General features: G+C 55.4%; 1 protein-coding gene across 5 annotated transcripts in view; it reads left to right on the top strand.

Annotated features, from left to right (window-relative positions):
* ZNF445 (zinc finger protein 445) overlaps window positions 1-17,395 on the top strand; it is a 33,094-nt gene extending 15,699 nt beyond the window's left edge. For 2 of the 5 annotated variants that reach the window (XM_037148234.2, XM_037148235.2), the window contains exons 2-7: window positions 1,358-1,926; window positions 3,966-4,134; window positions 4,481-4,557; window positions 4,834-4,960; window positions 5,457-5,567; window positions 6,291-11,128. In XM_037148234.2, the coding sequence (XP_037004129.2) occupies window positions 1,498-1,926; window positions 3,966-4,134; window positions 4,481-4,557; window positions 4,834-4,960; window positions 5,457-5,567; window positions 6,291-8,440 (3,063 nt within the window). In that variant the 5' untranslated portion in view covers window positions 1,358-1,497 and the 3' untranslated portion in view covers window positions 8,441-11,128. Of the gene's footprint in view, window positions 1-1,357; window positions 1,927-3,965; window positions 4,135-4,480; window positions 4,558-4,833; window positions 4,961-5,456; window positions 5,568-6,290; window positions 11,129-11,150; window positions 13,146-16,066 lie in introns of those variants that run through there. The other 3 variants (XR_008392380.1, XR_008392381.1, XR_008392382.1) reach the window with 3 other exon arrangements.
* Window positions 17,396-18,589: the final 1,194 nt, after the last annotated feature.

The following is an 18,589-nucleotide window of genomic DNA, read 5'->3' as shown; positions in this document are numbered from 1 at the left end:
CAAGGTCTGAGAAATCTCAGGGCCCGTGCACCCCCCCCCCCTTCCCCAGTTGGACCTCCAGCTGCCTCCCTGCTTATCCAGTCGGCGGCAAGTCGTCCCGAATTTGTGTAAGGTCACTTCCCAGTCAGGGAACCAAATATTACAAGAGCTTCCTAGACAAGAAAAAACTAAAAGAGTTCATCAAAGGGGATTTATTTGAGAAAAAGAAGATCAAAAAATAAAATGGCAAAAAATATATATCTGTTAACAATTAATTGTTAAAAACAAAGTAGGCAAACAAGAACAGAGACAGAATCATGGATTTGGAGAGTGTTTTGATGGTTGCCAGATAGGAGGGAACTGGGGGGGGGGGGCGGATAGGTGAAGAGGTGAGGGGATTAAGAAGTACAAATAGCCCTGGCTGGTGTGGCTCAGTGGATTGAACACAGGCCTGCGAATCAAATAGCTGCAGTTCGATCCCCAGTCAGGGCACGTGCCTGGGTTGCAGGCCAGTTCCCAGTGGGGGACACATGAGAGTCAACTATACATTAATACTTCTCTCCCTCTCTCCTTCCCTTCCCTTCTAAGGATAAATAAATAAAATCTTTAAAAAAAAAGTACAAATAGCCTGGGTTGTAGGCCAGGTCCCCATTTAGGGGTGTGTGAGAGACAACCACATATTGATGTTTCTCTCCCTCTCTTACTCCCTCCCTTCTTTCTCTACATATAAGTAAATAAAATCTTTTTAAAAAAAGTACAAGCAGGTAGTTACAGAATGGCCATGGGGATGTGAAGTATAGTATAGGAAATGGAGCAGCCAAAGAATTTACACTGTGTGACCCATGGACATGAACAGTGGTGGGGGATTGCCTCAGGGAGTCAGGAAGACGTTTCCTCTTTCATTTCTGATTTATGTCATTTGAGTCTGTTTTTCCCTTTGTCACACTAGCTAAAGGTTTATCAGTTTTGTTGATTTTTTTTAATGAACCAACTTTTTATTTCATTGGTTTTTCTCTTTTTTAATCTCTCTTTCATTGATTTTCAGTCTGTTCTTGATGATTTCTTTCCTTCTGCTTGTTCTCAGTTTAGTTCCCTCTTTTCTCAATGTTTTAAGGTGGGAGGTTGGGCTCTTGACTTGAGATCTCTCTTTACATGTGTGTATATGAGAGGAGCCCTGGACGTATTTTGCTGTATTCTGGGGTATTTTCTCAGTTTACCCCAACACGTGACAGTGTAGCCCTACTGGATACTGGCTGGCACCACTGTGCAAGTGCTTGCGTGCCTTCCTGTCACATATCCAAAGATGATCTGAACTGATGGCGCCAGGCTCCACCCTTATCCTCACATCCCACCTAAACACTAATATTTGTCATTTCAGTCTCTTGCAGGTGACCTCTGATGTCCTAGCAAATGGCATTGTCCACTGTGGTGCTGAAAAGGTACTCCCGAGGCTCCGGCAGCGACTGGGATACCACAGGCTTGGTTCGCGCCCTGCTGGGTGGAGCCTGAGCGGCGGTGATGCCTCCAGGCAGGTGGTACGCTGTCCACCCAGCTCAGGCCCAGGCTTCCAGGGAGCGAGCGCGCCTTCAGGTGATAAAGAAAGAAGAGGAGGATGAAGGCTACACTTCAGTGCAGACTGCTAGGCCCCAGACACTCAACCGCCCTGGTCAGGAGCTGTTCCGCCAGCTTTTCAGGCAGCTTCGCTACCATGAGTCCTCCGGGCCCCTTGAGACGCTGAGCCGGCTGCGGGAGCTCTGCCGCTGGTGGCTGAGGCCGGACGTTCTCTCCAAGGAGCAGATCCTGGAGCTGCTGGTGCTGGAGCAGTTCCTGAGCATCCTGCCTTGCGAGCTCCGGACCTGGGTGCAGCTGCATCACCCCGAGAGTGGCGGAGAGGCTGCGGCCCTGCTGGAGGAACTGCAGAGAGACTCCCACGGGACACCATGGACGGTGAGTGTGGGCAAGTGTGCAGTGCCCAGTGAACTCCGTCTGTCTGCTGAGGGCCAGCTCTTCCGGGGCAGGCTTGGCCTCTGAGCCTTCAGCCTGGAGGAATGCAGGGGAAGCCTTCCCTTCCCATTCCCGTGACACCTGAGCAGCTGAGCACTAGGTCCCAGAGGACGATCGGCTACAGGAGGAGGGCCTGCCAGTATCCATAAATGACGGCACCACATGCCAGGACTCGGTGACTAAGAGTGTGCTGAGTCCATGGCACACACTATCTACTGGGAGTTGATGCTGGCCTTAAAGTGGGGGTGGTGTCTCTTGCTCAGAAGGGGGAGGATTAGAGTCTGGACCTGTGGCTTCTGTGTACATGTGAAGACCTGGAAGAGCAATCTAGTACCACTTTGCTTTTTCCTCAGTAAGCCTTTTGAGGATTTGTTCCATGAGGGATGAGACTTCCTCCCACAGCCTCGGTGTTCTCGCCTACATTGTCGTCCCTTTCAGAGGCTTTTCAGTTTATTGAAAAGAAAATGCAAAGCTGATCTAACAGTGAGAAATTGTTTGGTGTTTGAGCAGCGCCTACCACGCCCTTGGCCGCAGCCTAGGTGCTGTGTACGGAGCCACCAGCCCCAGCAGGAGAGCAGCGGGTGGGTCGCGGGCACCCTGCCGCTCCCTCGTCCACAGGCGAGCTGCTCAGTGCTTCCTGCATCTCATTTATCACTTGTGGTCTTTTTAAAATTGTTATTTCTATAAAATATGTGCAACTCTATGGATATGATTCATGCACAAATAAAAGTTACTTTTAAGATTTCTGAAACATACTTCCCTGCACATTTAATATAGAATTAAGTCAATCAACATCTGAACATGGCCTACCAGCTGTAAGTGGTAATAAATCAATATGAGGTGTGACTCTTGAAAAGAAAACCTCTTTGTTCATTGTTGGGTACTATTTATAAAAATCTAAAAGAGCAGTTACTATAATTTTTACATCACCATTGTGGCTTGGTGGTCATCAACTCATTTAGACCTAGATGTGAGGGTTTAAAATCCATGGCAACACCACACGAGCAGGACGGCCTAGGTGAAAGCCAGAAATGAGAGACCGGAAACCGGGCCGGGGGAAAGCCTCTCGGAACTGAAGTGCTCACGACGCACGTGAGGTTACGCAGTCACCCCGCGGTTCCTCCGAAGGACCAGAACGGGAGAGACCGGCGTCTGGGAAGGCTGGGCCTCATACCCGCCTGGCTGTGCTTCCGTGGTTGCTGCGTCTCCCTCTCCTCCCTTCGGCAGGTTTGGGAGGGACAGTGGCAGTTGGCCGTTGTTAGTCCGTAGCTTGGTGGCAGGTGCCTCACGGCCTCAGCCCGCGTCAGCGCCCGTGTGAGTGGGGATGTGGTGGCCCCAGGTCCGGGAAGCAGAGGTTCGTTGGCTGGAGTTGCCTGGGCTCATTTTTATACCGGGGTCGCCTTGTCTCGGACAGCAGCACTGTGTGAAGGCCCAGAGCCACGGTGCCTCCTTCGCCTTGGGGGGCACTGCCATTTTTTTTTTTTTGCAGCTGAGGCGTTTTCTTCCGTGGTCCGTGGCTGACCCTCTCTGCGCCGTGGCTTTGCCTCTCTGGTAGCATTACTGTTCCACTCAGACTGCTCTGGTCGGCTTGCGGCCTGGGAGCTGTGCTGCCTCTTTGGAGCCGCTTTGCGTGTGAGGGCGTAGAGCTTGGTAGACATTGTCTATCTGTATCTCTGCATAACTCTCAGGAGTGAATGTCTTTCATTTCTGAGTTCCGGGCCAGGGGTGGGGGCGGAGGGCTAGTGGAGCGGGTGTCACCGAGGCACCCGAGGCCTGACCACTTGCCAGGTACTTTCTGATGTCCAGCTGGACTCTGGCGGCACTGGTCACCCCGATGGCCCACACTGGAGCCCAGGGAGGCTGAGAGATCTGGGGTCCTTCCTGGGCTTCCCTCTCCTCCTCCCTGTAGCTAATGATAAAAGGCCTGGTTCTGAGTTGCGTTCTAATTCCCAAGGGATCCTCTCGCATTTTCTTCTCGCCAGGACCCAGCCCCTGCCCATAGCCCGGATGTGCACTGGATGGGCACAGGAGCCCTGCGCGCCGAGCAGTCATGGCCCTCCACACCGCCTCTCAGGAGCAGCTCCACTCTGGGGGACTGCCTGGAGCCTCCCTCTGAAACAGGAGTGCGTGACTTCCTGGCTGGGCAACCCGGTACTCACTGCCTGGCTCTGAGACCCCAGCCTTGTCCCAACTTCCCAGACTCCTGTGGTGCCCTCATTGCACTGTCTGTCCTCTCCCAAGACCCCCCTGCCCTTCCTTGCCCTTAGCTCTGTGTTTTTCCCTTCTCTTCTGTGACCCGTGTCCGCCCGGCCCCTCCTCCCGTTGTGCCCCCACGCCTCACTCTTCGGCCCCCAGCAAACACTGGGGAAATGTGAACTGGGCGTTTATTGCAGGCCACGCCTGCTCGTGGGTGCAGGAAGGCTCTTGGGGGGCAGAGGGGTTTTGCAGTGGGGGGCCAAGCACTGGCTGCCCTCTCTCATGGTTCTTTCTTCTTCAGATCCTCCAGCTGCCCAGGTGCCTGCCCTTTCCCAGGGAGAGGGGTGCCCAGAAGACAGGGGGGCAGCCCAGCCTCAGGTGAGCCACCGGACCTGCAGTCCTTCTTCACACCCCACTGTGGCTGCCTGATGGAGCCGCCGTGGCGCCCCGGGTCCTGTGTCTGTCCAGTGGCCTCACGCCCGGAGACCAGGCTGTCCCCCGTGGGCCCGGTGCTCTTCTGTGTGATGGTCTTCCCTGTCACCCGTGCCAGATCCCTCCCGGCCCCTCCGAGTGCCAGCCTCACCCCTGCCTCCTGCTGGGTGCTGGGAGGGAGCAGTGCACTGGCTGAGTGTGGGACTGTTTTTTTTTTTTCAGGAGGCTCTGACTTTCAAGGATGTGGAGGTGACCTTCTCTCAGGATGAGTGGGGGTGGCTGGCCCCTGCTCAGAGGAACCTGTACAGGGACGTGATGCTGGAGAACTACGGGAACCTGGCTTCTCTGGGTAAGGCCTTGCTGGCCCCATGCTCCCGCCCACCTTTGCTCCTGCCTCCTCAGCTTTCCTTCCGGTGGCCACGCACCGAGGGCCTGACCGGGGCGGAGATTCCTGCTCTGTGATCTAATGACCAAGCCACTTAATCTGTCATCCAGTCTCTCCTCTTGGAAAAAGGGGGTAAGGGTGCCCAGCATGCTGGGTTGTTAAAGATGAAAAGTCCCATGCATCAAGTTCCTAGTCTGTTTAGGCACCTGAAGTGCATCAGTATGTTTCCCTGAGGGTGTTGTCGCGTGGTTCTCACCTCCAGAGAAGCCCAGTGACCCTTTCGGCTGTGACTCCTCTCAGCCCCTTGTCGCTGCTCAGGGCCGTTGGGAGTGGCTGTCTGGGCCTCCTGCCTCAGCCTCCTCTCCTGCCTCCCCGGCCTTCCCTTCTCCCTCCCAAACCCCAGGCCCAGACGGCCCCGGGGAGGGGTTCTGTGTGATGCCCCTGCCCTCCTCCTCTGCAGTGGGGCCGCTCGCCAAGCCTGCGCTGATCTCCTGGTTGGAGACAAGGGAACCGTGGGGCCTGAACATCCAGGGAGTGCAGCCTAAGGGCGACCCAGGGGCTGCCCCTGCAGGTGAGTCCCAGAGAACCTGCCAGATCCTGCTGCCCTGGCATCTGGTCTTCTCTTTCTATGATCTTTCCCACTGAGAAAATCGTGGGGAGCTCACTCCATGGTTGGCTGGAAGGAAGGTCCTTGTTGGTGTGGCTGAGGAGTGCGGAGCCCTGGGCGTCTCCCATCCAGACTGGCCTGTTTACTGGACACTCGTTTCTGGCCCTGCCCCTTCCCCAGATGGCCTTTCAGTGACATTCTTGTCCATGGGAGGGCCTCGCTGTGCCTCCTCTTTCCATCCATGGGGCTCCTCAGTGCTGTGCTGCCCTCCTGTTGAACCCCCACTGCCTGCTCCTTCCTGCTCTTAGGAGCCCTCCTTCCAGTCCTGCTCCCCTTCTCCAGTCCTGACAGGGCAGCCCACCCTCCTCAAGCCCCACCCGGCGCTGTCTTGTGCTGTGGTTCCTTTCCCCTCTCTCGCACTGAAGTTTCACACTGGCCTTTCCACCCTTTTTCTTTTGTAAAACTGCATGTGATTTCTAGCTTCTCTGCCCTTCTTGCTTCTCCTCCCTCTTCTTTGCCATCTGGGACACCCTTCCATGCTTTGCCTTGTCGCTGTTTTGTAAAGGTGTCGGCAGTCAGGCAAAGGCCACACCATCTAAGTTCATGCCCAGTTTTTGTCCCTCAGTGCTTTCGGCAGCTTCAAGGGTGGGAAAAGAGTACATTCTCTTGTGTTTTATTTTGTGTCAGGAGGTGAGCTCCAGATTAAAACAAACAAGCTCATCTTAAATCAGGAGCCTGTGGAAGAAGCAGAAACCTCGGCTGTGTCGTCAGGATGTCACATGGTGAGGGTGTCGGAGGAGACCGGGCCAGGAGAGCCTTTGGAAGTGCAGAGCAGCCTGCAGGAGCGGTGTGGTGACCCCACGCCAGTGAGTGTTAAGAAAAAGGAGACCAGCTTCAGTCTCAAGACAGAAGAATCGGGGGAACCGGAAGGCAGCAGTGGCCTTGATCTCAAACACGTGGTGTATTTGCGAGTTCCCAGGAGAAAGCGAGCCCTGAAGCGTGGCTGCGGCTGGCACTTCCGGGGTGGCGCCTACCAGCTAGACTGCAGGGAGTACGGCAGGGGCCTCAGGCGCCTGATCGGCGTGTTGGGCCTGCGCCAGAGGCTGCACGCCACGCTGAAGGGGGTTGCGAAGGACATGCACGCGAAGGACTTCCTGAGCTCCTGTCTCCAGTGGAGTCTGCACGGGGTGGGGATGCTGTACAAGTGCAGCGACTGTGGCAGGACCTTCGGTCACCGCTCCCACCTTGCGCACCACCAGAGGCTCCACACGCAGGAGAAGCCCTTTAAGTGTCGGGTGTGTGGGAAAGCCTTCAGGTGGAGCTCGAACCGCGCGCGACACGAGAGAATTCACACTGGGCTGAAGCCTTATAAGTGCGGTTTGTGTGACAAGGCCTTCCAACGTGTGTATGCCTACCATCTGCACCAGGAGACCCATGCGAGTCAGAAACTTCTGGAATCTCCACAGTGTGAGGAAGTGCGCCCGTACGGCTCAAGGTTGGATCATGTGCAGGAGCAGAGCAGGGAGAGTCTCTTCGACTGCAGCCAGTGTCGGAAGTCCTTCCACTGCAAGTCATATATCCTTCAGCATCAAAGGATCCACACCCAGGAGAAACCCTACAAATGCACCAAATGCAGGAAAACCTTTAGGTGGAGGTCCAACTTTTCTCGCCATAAGAGGATGCACCAGGAAGACAAGTTCTGTAACAAAGATACCCGCGGAGAAGACCCCCGGGAGCCCCCTCTTGGCAGCCAGCCCCCGAGCGCCCCCGCGGTGGAGAAAGCGTTCCTCTGTCAGCAGTGCGGGCGAACCTTCCCAGGGAAGAAGTCTCTCCTCAACCACCAGCGGGTCCACGCGGGCCGGGAGCCCTACCGCTGCGGCGAGTGTGCCAAAGACTTCGCCCACAGGTCGGCCTTCCTCGTGCACAAGAAGCAGCACACCCTGAAGAGAGAAGCCACCCTGAAGAGAGAAGCCGAGGCTGCGCCCCCCCTCGCCCCTGAGGGGGGGCTCCTAGGCCATCCCAGCAGCCAGGCCGCAGAGGAGCGCTTCAAGTGCAGCCACTGCGGCAAAGCCTTCCGCAACCACTCGTTCCTCCTCATCCACCAGCGGGTGCACACACGCGAGAAGCCGTACAAGTGCCAGGAGTGCGGGAAGGCCTTCCGGTGGAGCTCCAACCTGTCCCGCCACCAGCGGAGCCACTCGCTGGGCAAGCTGTTCGTGTACCATAACAGCGGTGGCGCCGTGGACGTGCAGCAGCAGGTCCTCATCGGCGAGAAGCCCTTCTGGTGCCAGGAGTGTGGGAAAACCTTCACCCGCAAGAGGAGCCTCATGGACCACAAGGGCATCCACAGTGGGGAGAAGCGCTACAAGTGCAACCTGTGCGAGAAGTCCTACGACAGGAACTACCGCCTCGTCAACCATCAGAGGATCCACACCAAGGAGAAGCCCTTCAAGTGCCAGTGGTGCGGGAAGGACTTCATCGGAAGGCACACCCTCTCCATCCACCAGAGAAAACACACCCGGGCGGCCGAGGCACCACCCTCCCAGGACACAGGGGCGACTTCGCAGGAGTTGAAGCCGAGTGAGGAGACGCCCCTGGAGGCCCGAGAGGGAGTGTGCGAGAGGAGCACCAGTCCTGCCGGCCCCCAGGACACGCCCACGGGGAAGAAGAGTCACAGATGCAGCACCTGTGGGAAGACTTTCAGCAAGACCTCACAGCTCATCAGCCACAAGAGGTTTCACACGCGCGAGAGGCCCTTCAAGTGCTCAGAGTGTGGGAAGACCTTCAGGTGGTCTTCCAATTTGGCCCGGCACATGAAAAGGCACATTGGTGATTAGCCGGGAGCCTGGCGATGGGAGGAAGTTGGCAGGGGAAGCCGCAGTTGTAGGAGGTGCGGGCACAACCTTCACAGAGTGCCCGGCCCTGCCTGTTTCAGAAGTGAGTCACAGAGCCTCTTGAGGGTTCAGAAACTCGGGGTGGCCCCCATCCTACCCACTGGGCGGTGAGATTCTCCTTAGTGACCTTCTAGAGACTCGGGCCCTCGGTAGCGGCCTTCGTTCAATGGCCTGCCCGGAGCTCCCCAAGCTGGGTCTTCTTCCATAGCTGTACCGGGAGAGACCGGCACCCTTTCATCTGACACGGTGTGTGTGGCATGGTGGGAAGGGGCCGGTGGGGTCCTAGGCTCCCCCTGGGTCTGACCTGTTGGCACGGTGCCTGTTCTGTTTGACCTTGTAAGCGTGAAGCAGCTCTAACTCCTGCCAGTGTGGCCCAGGAGCCTCCTGCGGAGTTCTGCCCGTGGCCTCCGCCCTCACAGCCAGCTTTGGATGTCTGCTGTGGGCGGCATGCGGAGGGGAGCAGCGTCCGGGCCTCCTCCCTGCAGAAGGGAGCGTGCTGTGCCTCCTTACCACCTCCCTGCCTCGGGCAGGGCTGTGCCAAGCCCCCCACACTCCAGGGTGTCCTGTGAGCCAGAGGCCCAGCAGGACCAGGACAGAGAAAAAAATTGTGGTCTGGGGTCATGACAGACGATAAACATGTGAGATACATAGAGTGGTTGGTATGTGTGTTGTGGACACATGAACCAGAGGAGAGGGTGTGCTGGATTTTGAGGCGGGTTGCAATTTTAAGTAGTCTGGTTGTGAAGGGCCTCAAAAGAGAAGGTGTAATTGGAGCAAAGACCTGCAGGAGGTCAGGGAGGGAGCCCTGTAGGTGTTAGAACCAGGCACAGGAGGTGGGCTCTTGGCTGGTGTCCTTGGGAGTGACAGGAGGCCCCTGCACCAGGGTGGGGTGAGCCGAGCCGGCCGGGGGAGAGGGGCCCAGGGAGGTGCTGGCCAAGCCTCGTGAGTGTCAGGTGCACTTGAACAGTTTGAGTTGAGGAGTGATGTGCTCCGAATGCGAGTTACCTTTTACAAGAGTTAGCCACAGACCCAAGGACTCGGTGAAATGACAGAGCTGAAAATTTCGTGTGCTGCCAGTTTCCGAGAGTAGACTCCCCGCCCCACCAAGTGTCTGGATGTTCTGCCAGTGCCGCAGCTCTCAGCAGATGTGAGCAGCTGTGGACCGCAGCCTCACGCCCCAGCCCAGGCCCCAGCCCGTCTTTCCCTGAGCCTCCTCTCTGTAAGCCCTCTCCCCCGGCCCCACCTCTCCTGGTACCTGTGTTGTTTGGGTTTGCAAACATTTCACCCCCCACTGCAGTCAGCGAGGCCAGGGTCCAGCGCTTGTTTGTCTGGCTGCCACACAGAAGAGGTTTTGCACAGTTGCCTCTGTGAAGGACTCCAGAGCTGAATTTAGTTTATAGGTAAGTCTTGATTGGAAGTTTTTGAAAGGGCCCCCTACTCCCCAGTGAAATGATGATGGGAGGGTGCCAGTGGATAGTGTCGGGCTGCCCCAGCCTCACTTCTCACCTTGCACCCCACTCTGGTTGGGGGACACCCCTTTTTTCAACCTGCTCCACCTTCTCTCACTCTCAGGAGGAACTGGAGTTTGGGCTGAAGAGAGCCAGGTGGGCGGGGACTGCACTGGGAGCGGGGCGGGCACAGGCCTGTCAGTCAGCTCCTCCCTGCGCGCTCAGCCCCGCCCCTGCTGACCGGGACCAGCTGCTCCGGCCAGTCGCGGTTGCAGGCAGAGGAGAAAGCACAGGAAATGTAAGTTCATACGACCTTCTCACACTCATCCACTTGGCAGATTTTTAAAAGCCCTAGTGTGGGTGTGCACCAGTGGGAACTCATAGCGGTGGGAGTGGAGATTGTGACAATCTTTGTGTGAAGCAATTTGCAAAATCCTGTGAAGTTCTGTGCACTCTGTAACCCAGTGATTCTGCTCCTGGATAAACCATGTGCAGAAAAACTCCATGTGAAGAAGGGGATGTGTGTTAAGGCTCTGTGCGTTGCACTGTTGTTCACTGCAGTATTGTGGAGATTGGGAAAAGCTTCAGTTTCCATCAACAGAAGAACAGAAAAGTGGGCTATTTTTGCTACTTTAAAAAGTGAATATAAAAGCTAGAATTACATCTTTCATGGATCAAAAATGGTGCTGAGAAAGTGGCGGAAGTTACACACAAACACCATTTCTATGAATTTAAACACTGTGTCTCTGGGTTGGTTGTTTCCTTATGTTTCCCTTTTTCTCTAAAATGAACTTGAAGTGCCAGCCTCACGGGGTGACTAGGGGTGGAGGATGGCTGAAGAGGTCATGTGTGTACAGTGATTAGACTAGTGGCTGGCACGCGAGCATTGTTGTTGGCATATAGTAAACCGTGTCGTTACCGTTGGGCGCAGTAATGTATTTCCTGTGGATTCGAGTTACACGACGTCAGCGTGTAGCATCACGTGGTGGAATGATGAGTGAAAGTCCTGCTCTGCTGACGAAGTCGGGGCGGGGGCCTGGAAGCCACAGTCGTGCGATAGGTCTTTTTAAAATAGATGCAGACGGTTCGGCATGTTGATTTATTAACAGCACTGTGTGGTGGGTTCTTTTTTTTTTTAACTGTTTGCTTTAAACACTTAAAAATAAAAACTTTTAAAGCATGAGCTCTGACATCTGATTTTATAGGAATCCTGGACCTGCCTTCTATGTGACGCGACTTAGAATGAGTCACAGTCTCTCCAGGCTCCTCCCTTGCAGAAATTGGGAGCAACACAAACAGCCTGGGTAATGGAAGGGCTAAGCCAGGCCGATACGTATAGATGGAGTACCATGTGCCTTAGACATGGTGTCCCCCACGTGTTGACATGTGATCTCCACAATGTGCAGCTCACAGGAAGGTGTAAGCTCTCTTTCCTTCGTTCCTCCTTTCCCTATAGTAACCAGGAAAGCCAGAAGCCACCGACTCGTTTTAGTGACGAGATGGGCTCTGGACAGAGATGCACAGTCATTCATTCCGCCCTGTTAGGGAAGTGAGGAAAGGTTCGAGTACCCACTACCACAGCTCTTAAGTGTCAGCCAGGTTCTTGTCAGGAGCCAGAAACCATAGCGATAATTTTAAAAGCGTGTACAGAGTTCTTTGTTAGATGCATGTAACTAAAAGGCAGGAAGTGCGAAGGTGGCAGGAGGGTAGTGACTGCGAGAAGCAGCTGGGTGAGCTCATTTTTGATGTTTGACCGTTGGTAACTTTGGTTAACTTTCGAGCGCTGTTCCTTACACCTGGGCAAGCTGATAGAAAGCCAGGTGCTCCTTCTCAGCTCCTGAGAGGGGGTTTATGCAAACTCCAGGACCCCTCCCCTTAACCACAGTGAATACCAGACCTGCTCACCCCTCCTTTCATTCAAGGTAAACCAGCTGGTGTGGGTGTCTGTCCCTTCCCCAGAGAGCCTGGTTATGGGAATAATTCACTTTTCTGTAACCTCTTGATGTGTGTGATGGCCGTAGTCTTGACATCTGAACCAGTCCAGGTGGTGATGGAGTATTCACCCCACCACTACCGTGCAAGCTATAAAGCTTGATAGAAGGGGATAGAAGGAGTTAGAATTGTTCGAAGGTGAGATGTGGGAAGAGAACCCCTGCAGATGCAGACCTGTGAGGAGGAGGGCCTGCCCAAACCTGCAGGGTGGGGCTGGAGGCTTGGGAGAGCCTCTGCTCCAGTCTGAAGCCCGTCTGGGGGAGGCGGCTTTGTCTGGGAGGGCCGGTCTTTTTGTTCTATTCAGGCCTTCAACTGATTGGATGAGGCCCATCCAGATTATGGAGAGTGATGTGCTTTATTCACAGTCCATGAGTTTTAAACATTAATCCAAAAACACCCAGAGAAAAACCCTAACGTCAGGCAGCTCCTGTGGGGGTTTACGGCCCAGGCAAATAGAGGTGAAATTAATTGTTACACTCCCCCAGCATCATAGGCGTCCTCTCCTGTTCTTGGATCACAGCACCATTGGCGCCGCCCAGAGGTGTGTTGCCCAGAGATTTCCAGCCCATCACAGGCACCCACAGAAGGGCACACATTTCAGGCTCTGGAGAGAAGCGGCAGGTGGTGCGGGAGGCTCTGTGCTCCACGTGGGTGGAGGTTTGCTGGGATGTCATGTACCCACACAAACGAAGGTAGAGGCCTGTTGCTTGACTCCAGCTGACTTGTCCACATCTAAAGCAGAGGTGAAGACCTAGGAGAGTTCTCCATCCACCCCTCACCCAGCATGGGTTTCAGGAAACCCCACGGGTGGGCTGCAGTCAACTGGCCCACCTGCCCCGTGGGGGCACAGCTTCCCACAGACACCAGCTTTTCCAGGGCCACGAGAGGCGTAATCTGTCGCAACTTAATTTCAGTAAGAAACACACAGGACATCTCCAAGTGGTCCACTCCCCATGCTCTATGAACTCAGGGGTTCTGCTTCTCTCATAGGTGTGAAGTGATGACCCTGCTGGGTGCGCTCTGGCAGCCCTTGCCTTCTGGCTTAGGGTAGGGTTCAAGGTTTGATACCGGGTGGAGAAGGTGGGTCTGACGGAGCAGCCGAGGGAAGGGTGTGTGCCCCAAGGCCGTGCTCAGTGGATTGAGGAGGGAAGAAGCCGGGTTCACTGGGCTGTGAAGGGAGGAAGCACCAGGAGGAGTGTGTGTGTGTGGGGGGGGGGGCGGCTGCCTGCGCCCTCTCCTTTCATTCTCTGGCAACACCCCCGGCCTTTATGACATCAAAGTCCCCGGCCAATCACAGTGCCTACCCTTGGCTGTCACAGTGGGCCCGCCAAGCAGTGAGTGGACAGAAGTACCTTCCTCACCAGTATAAGAAAGTAGGTCTTGGCTTGTGCCAGTCGGCATGTCTGGGTGGGGGCAGAAGTGGTCTCTATTTTAGTGGTGAATTTACTCCTGGGATATCATTTCAAAACATGCACAAATAAAATTAGGAGCTATCCACGTCGTTAACAAAGCAATTTAAGAGCATACCCGAAGTACTGAGTTAACAACTTAATGACTGAAAGGAACTTTTACTAATTTGGGCATAAAAAAGCCGTTTCCCAGGAGAGACTGCTGGTGTTCCCGACTGGGATGCTGGTCAAGGTAGAAAGGCAGGCGCGGGCGGCAGTTAGCGTCACAGGAGAGGACTCGGGGAGCGGGGAGCGGGTGCCTGGTCTGAAAGAGGTGGCCTCTTAGGTGGGAGGAGCCCGAGACGCTGCCACCGAGAGTCAGGCTGGTACCCGTGTGACTTGGGAGCTTGTCAAAGGCCTGTCGTCATCTGTGGAGTTTTCAGATGGGGGAAAGACAAATCCCTTAGAGCACATTTTTCAAGAGCCTGGGGACACAGCAAGCCGAGTTTCCAGGGTCAGGTGGGACGAAGTGATGGAATGAGGTGATGTTTCATTCCTGGGGACAGAGGTGAAGGTGCTGGGGCAGGGGACCTAGACAAGTAGCAAGGAGGGCCGAACAGAGCCACGCAGGGCGGGACAGAGAGCTTTGCTCTTTGCTCTGTCCTCCGCGGTGGCCTTGTGCTGGGTGGGCACAGGCCCACAGCAGCCCCTGGGAGCTTCAAGGCCACGGGTGCCAGTGGTGGACAGTGGCAGGGAGCAGGCTGCTAGGTGAACAGCAGGGGGCGTGGCGGAGTCCAAAGTGGTACCACCTCGGTGGGCAGTACCGGGCCGGCGAGAACAGCCTCGTCGGATGACCTGGGGCCAATCCAAGAGGATGACCTTTCCATCTCCTGTCAGCACGAGGGGCCAGAACCTCGTGACAGCCGGCAGCTGCTGGGTCTGTACAGGGACCGAGGTGGCCAGGCGGGGAGCCGGTCTGTGAGACTCTCGTCCCCCGAGCCCCGCCCCCCCCTCCGGCCCCCTGCGTCCACCGTGCGGCCGGCCCCTGGTTCGTGCCCCTGGTTCGTGGTTTACCTCCTAGAAAGAGCAGACGCCGCCTGGGAGCCCTGCAGCGAGATGGGCAGAATGAACTGCGGGCAGGGGGGTGCTGCCGGCAGAGACGCAGGCTGTCACGTGCCGTGACTGGCGGCTGCAGGGGGTGGGGGCGGGGCTGTGCCGAGAGGCACTTTGCACAACAAAGGCCAGGTTGCTAGGGGACGCCCCCTCCGCGCCCCGCCCCCTCCCAAGGCCCCTCTGTGAAGCTCCCTCCAATGACTCCCCACCCTAGACCTTCCAGACAGGTGAGCTTCACACTCCTGGTACTTTTCCACCCTCTAACTCCTGGCCGCCTGTTGAATCCGCCGTGCCCTTGCTGGCGCTACCCCAATTGTGGGCATCCCTGCAGGGTGTGCTGACTTCCTCATGACCTTGTGGACCACCAGCGGAGGGTGGGCAGTTTATTTCCTTCTCCTGGCTTGCCCTTGGCCCCTGCCGTCTTCACCAGCAATGGCAGAAGCCTCCTCACACTTAGAAAGGACCTTTCTCATTCCTTCTGCCGTGGCTCGCGGACCCGAGCCTGGGAACGCTCTGTTTCCAGGGCTGAAGCGCTTATATTGGGGCACCGGCTAATGGAGGCTAGTGTCTCTAGTCGAAGTTCTGTGATTTTAATCACATCTGCAAAGTGCCCCTGCCGTGTGATGAAACAGTCCCAGCTTCCGAGGGTGAGGGCATGGCCATTGCTGCCCGCATGCCGTCATGTTTTTGTAAAATTTACAAGAGCGATTTTTTTTTTGGTAAGAAGGCCCAGAATTCCCCATTCTCCTCTTAACCTAAGAAGGGGATTTTCCAGCTGTAGGTCATTACTCATTGTTGCTTCCTTTACAAAATGACTTTGAGGTGTGGCAACCAACATTTGCTTCATGGATGTAGAATTGAACTGCATAGAAAATGTTGCAGTAACCATTTGTGTTCCATGAACTTGTTAGCACCCCTCCCCTGCCCTCAGAATTAGGTCCAGTTGTTAAGTATGCTTCTTAGTCCACTTAAGATTTAAAAATCTGAGAAGGCATTAAGACCCTAGAATTCATATGGAGCCTCCAGTTAGGCATGTGCCTGGTCCTGGGAAGAATTTTTTTAAAAAGATTAATTTATTGATTTTTTTTTTTTAGGGAGAAAGGAAGGAGGCAGAAAGAGGGAGGCACATTGATTTGTTGTTCCACCTATTTATGCATTCCTTAGTTGTTTTTTAAAAAGATTTTATTTTTAGAGAGGGGGGAGGGGAGGGAGAAAGTGGAAACATCAATGTGTGGTTGCCTCTCACATGCCCCCTACTGGGGAACTGGCCTGCAACCCAAGAATGTGCCCTGATTGGGCATCAAACCAGCAACCCTTTGGTTCGCAGGCCGGGCATCCAACCCACTGAGCTACACCAGCCAGGGCTCCTTGGGTGTTTTTTATATGTGCCCTAACTGGGGATCAAACCCACAACCTTGGCATATCCAGATGATGCTCAAACCAACTGAGCCCCCACCCCCGGTCAGGGCTTCTGGAAAGACTTGTGGTGCATCTGGGAGGGGTCTCCCTGACAGAGCCTGAGTGCCCGTGGCTTACAGAAGCCCAGGGGCTGGGGTGGCTCCCTTCCCCGGGCGGTGTAGGTGGAACTGCCGAAGGTGCACCTGTGCAGTCAGTCTTCTCTCTTGTAGCGATGTCTGCGAGCCACTTTGAACAGGGGAGGAAACCTCTGAGTACGTTCTTCTGGGTAAACGAGGTAACTGGAGAAGTCACCTACCCGCCACTGACGGCAGCTGAACCCGCGGCTCCTCTTGAGCAGCCCGGAGAGAATCTTGGTGTGGGAGCACTCACGGGGCTCCGCCAGGGCCTCTCCAGCCCTCCTGAGCCTTGGGCTGACTCTCCATCCCTTCTGACGGCTTCACTGAGATACAGTGGCTCAAGAAACTCCCTCCCACCTACACTGACCCACCACCAGCTGGCTGAAGCTGCAGCCAGGAGCCCCTCGTTGGTCTCCGCGACCCCTGTTACCATCTCACCGCCAGGAGGCGCCCTGTCAACATTAGACCCCGGTGGACATGCCCCTCCACCACTAGCCTCTGCCTTTCCTTCCAGCCCTTCTGTCCTCTGGGCCTACACCTGTAAGCTGAGAAATACCCTTACTGGGAGTAACTGATTTTCCTTTTGAGCTGGAGAGCATTTGCCTGGCCACGCCCCTTAAGAGCCCTGCTGAGCCAGAGGGGCCGGTGGCCTGCACACCAGCATGCCCTGGGAGGACGTGACTGCTTACCGTGCATGCCCGCCTGCAGGCTCTCCGCTACTGTCTTATAGGAATGTGCCGGATGCTTCCAAACTCAATATAAATCTCACTTAGATTTGGACACGCAACGTTTTTTAGACTTCCTTTGCCTCTGAGCCTATTTGGCATTTTACTCCGAACTCCTCAGGGGTTGATAATTCGGCTCCGGTGTTGGTGTCACGGCAGTGTGTCTGGTTCCCCGCTGGGCCCGAGGGGGCCTGAGGGGGCTTTCGTGGTTGAGACACAACAAGCGCAAGCCCAGGTTGCTGCCTGTGCCTCTGACCTACCAGCCACAGGTCAGAGGGTCTCACCCCCCCCCACCTTGGGTTCCATAAATTCACCGGAGTGGCTCACAGAACTCCAAAACATTTTACTTGCGAGACCCCTGGTTCATATAAAAGCACACGACTCAGGAGCAGCCAGACGGAAGAGATGCGCAGGGCGAGGTATGGGGAAGGGGCTCAGGGCTTCCCTGCTCTGAGCGCTCCGCACAGGATCACAGCCCTCCATGTCTCAGAAGCCCCCGTGGGCTTCAGCCTACCTTCCCATTCCTCATTCTGCACCCCCCACCCCGTGGCTTCATGGTGCCCGCCCTCATGTAGCCTGATCAGCCCTCACCTGCCAGTTTGTCCTTAGGCCGGTCCATACTGCGAAGCCCCAACCATGCAGGTAACAGGACCACGGGGCCTCTTCCCTCCAGAACACACCCAGGCTGCCCCGAACAAGGCAGGAGTGGGTCCCAAAGCCTGTGCACTTTACTTTGGGGAAGAGGCAGGCTGCTACCTAGGTTCTAAGGATGGATGCTGCAGTAACTTTTGTGTTTTAAATGAACAAGCGGTTTGCTAGCTTGGGACTCAGCCGGCTGCAGCTCCCAGGGGCCAGCCTGGTCTCTTGCCCTTGCTGGGGGGGGGGCCCTGCTGGGTTGAAGCCTCGGCCTGGGTCCCAGCAGAGGTCAGAAACCATGCAGCAATTTAAATGGGATGCTTAGCATATAAAAACTGGCAAACTTGGGTGAAAGGATGACCATAGGATGGAATAAAGCTTTATGGTACTCTAGGGAGGAGGGCAAACCCCCAAGGAAGAGAAGGCTTGTCAGGGAGTCACCTCCAGAGGACTGGTGGTCAGGCCTCAGTGGAAAAGGGGTGGCTGTGCCCCCTGGATGGCAGGGGAGTCGGCAGTTGCCCTGGCTCCCCCGTCACTGGGTCAGCAGGAAGCAACCCCGGGGCACAAGTGGGGTGCAGGCAGGTCAGTGGAGGGTGGGTCCTGTGGACAAGACCAGTAGCCAGGGTGCTCATGCAGCAGAAGGCCTGAGCTTGAGCGAGTCCAGAGGGCCACCAGGCCCAGCCAGGGCCATGTGTTCTGCACCCACACCTGGAGTGGGTTCCCACTGGAACCGCCACACCCACCCTCTGCCCAACACAGAAGCTTCAGACAGACCGGTAGGGGACCCTCCTCCCACAGGGTCATTGTCGCGCCCTCTCCCGAGAAAGCTTACCATGGGGCTCGCTGGCTCTCGCTGTTCACAGCCGGTGGGCAGGGCAGGTCTGCAGCTCTCATCCTCGGGAGGCTTGGTAGCAGTTCGAGGGCCTGATCCCGTCTGTCTTCCAGGCTGGGGCGGGATGTTCTCTTTTAGGTAAGATTGGGAGAGGAAGTCAGACAAGAATGCACAGGCTGCCCATTTCCTACAATCTCTTATTACGTTGAAATAGTTGTACAACTATTAATAACTGAATAAAGAGAAAACAATAATTTGATTGACATATTATTTATTATGTAACAATCAGTACTGAGACAAATTTCAAAATGTATTACTGAGGGTCTTATATTAGTTGATTTTAGAAATGGCATAATCCAAATGCATTTTTCCAATAAATTTTCTTACGTAACCTGTAAGGAACTTTTTACTCCCGTCATTTGA

This window comes from Artibeus jamaicensis, unplaced genomic scaffold, assembly GCF_021234435.1.
Source record: "Artibeus jamaicensis isolate MK-2021 breed Jamaican fruit bat unplaced genomic scaffold, CSHL_Jam_final contig_519, whole genome shotgun sequence".
Lineage (NCBI taxonomy): Eukaryota > Metazoa > Chordata > Mammalia > Chiroptera > Phyllostomidae > Artibeus > Artibeus jamaicensis.
The sequence above is the reverse complement of the archived record's forward strand: the minus strand, read 5'-3'. Positions and strand labels throughout refer to the sequence as shown.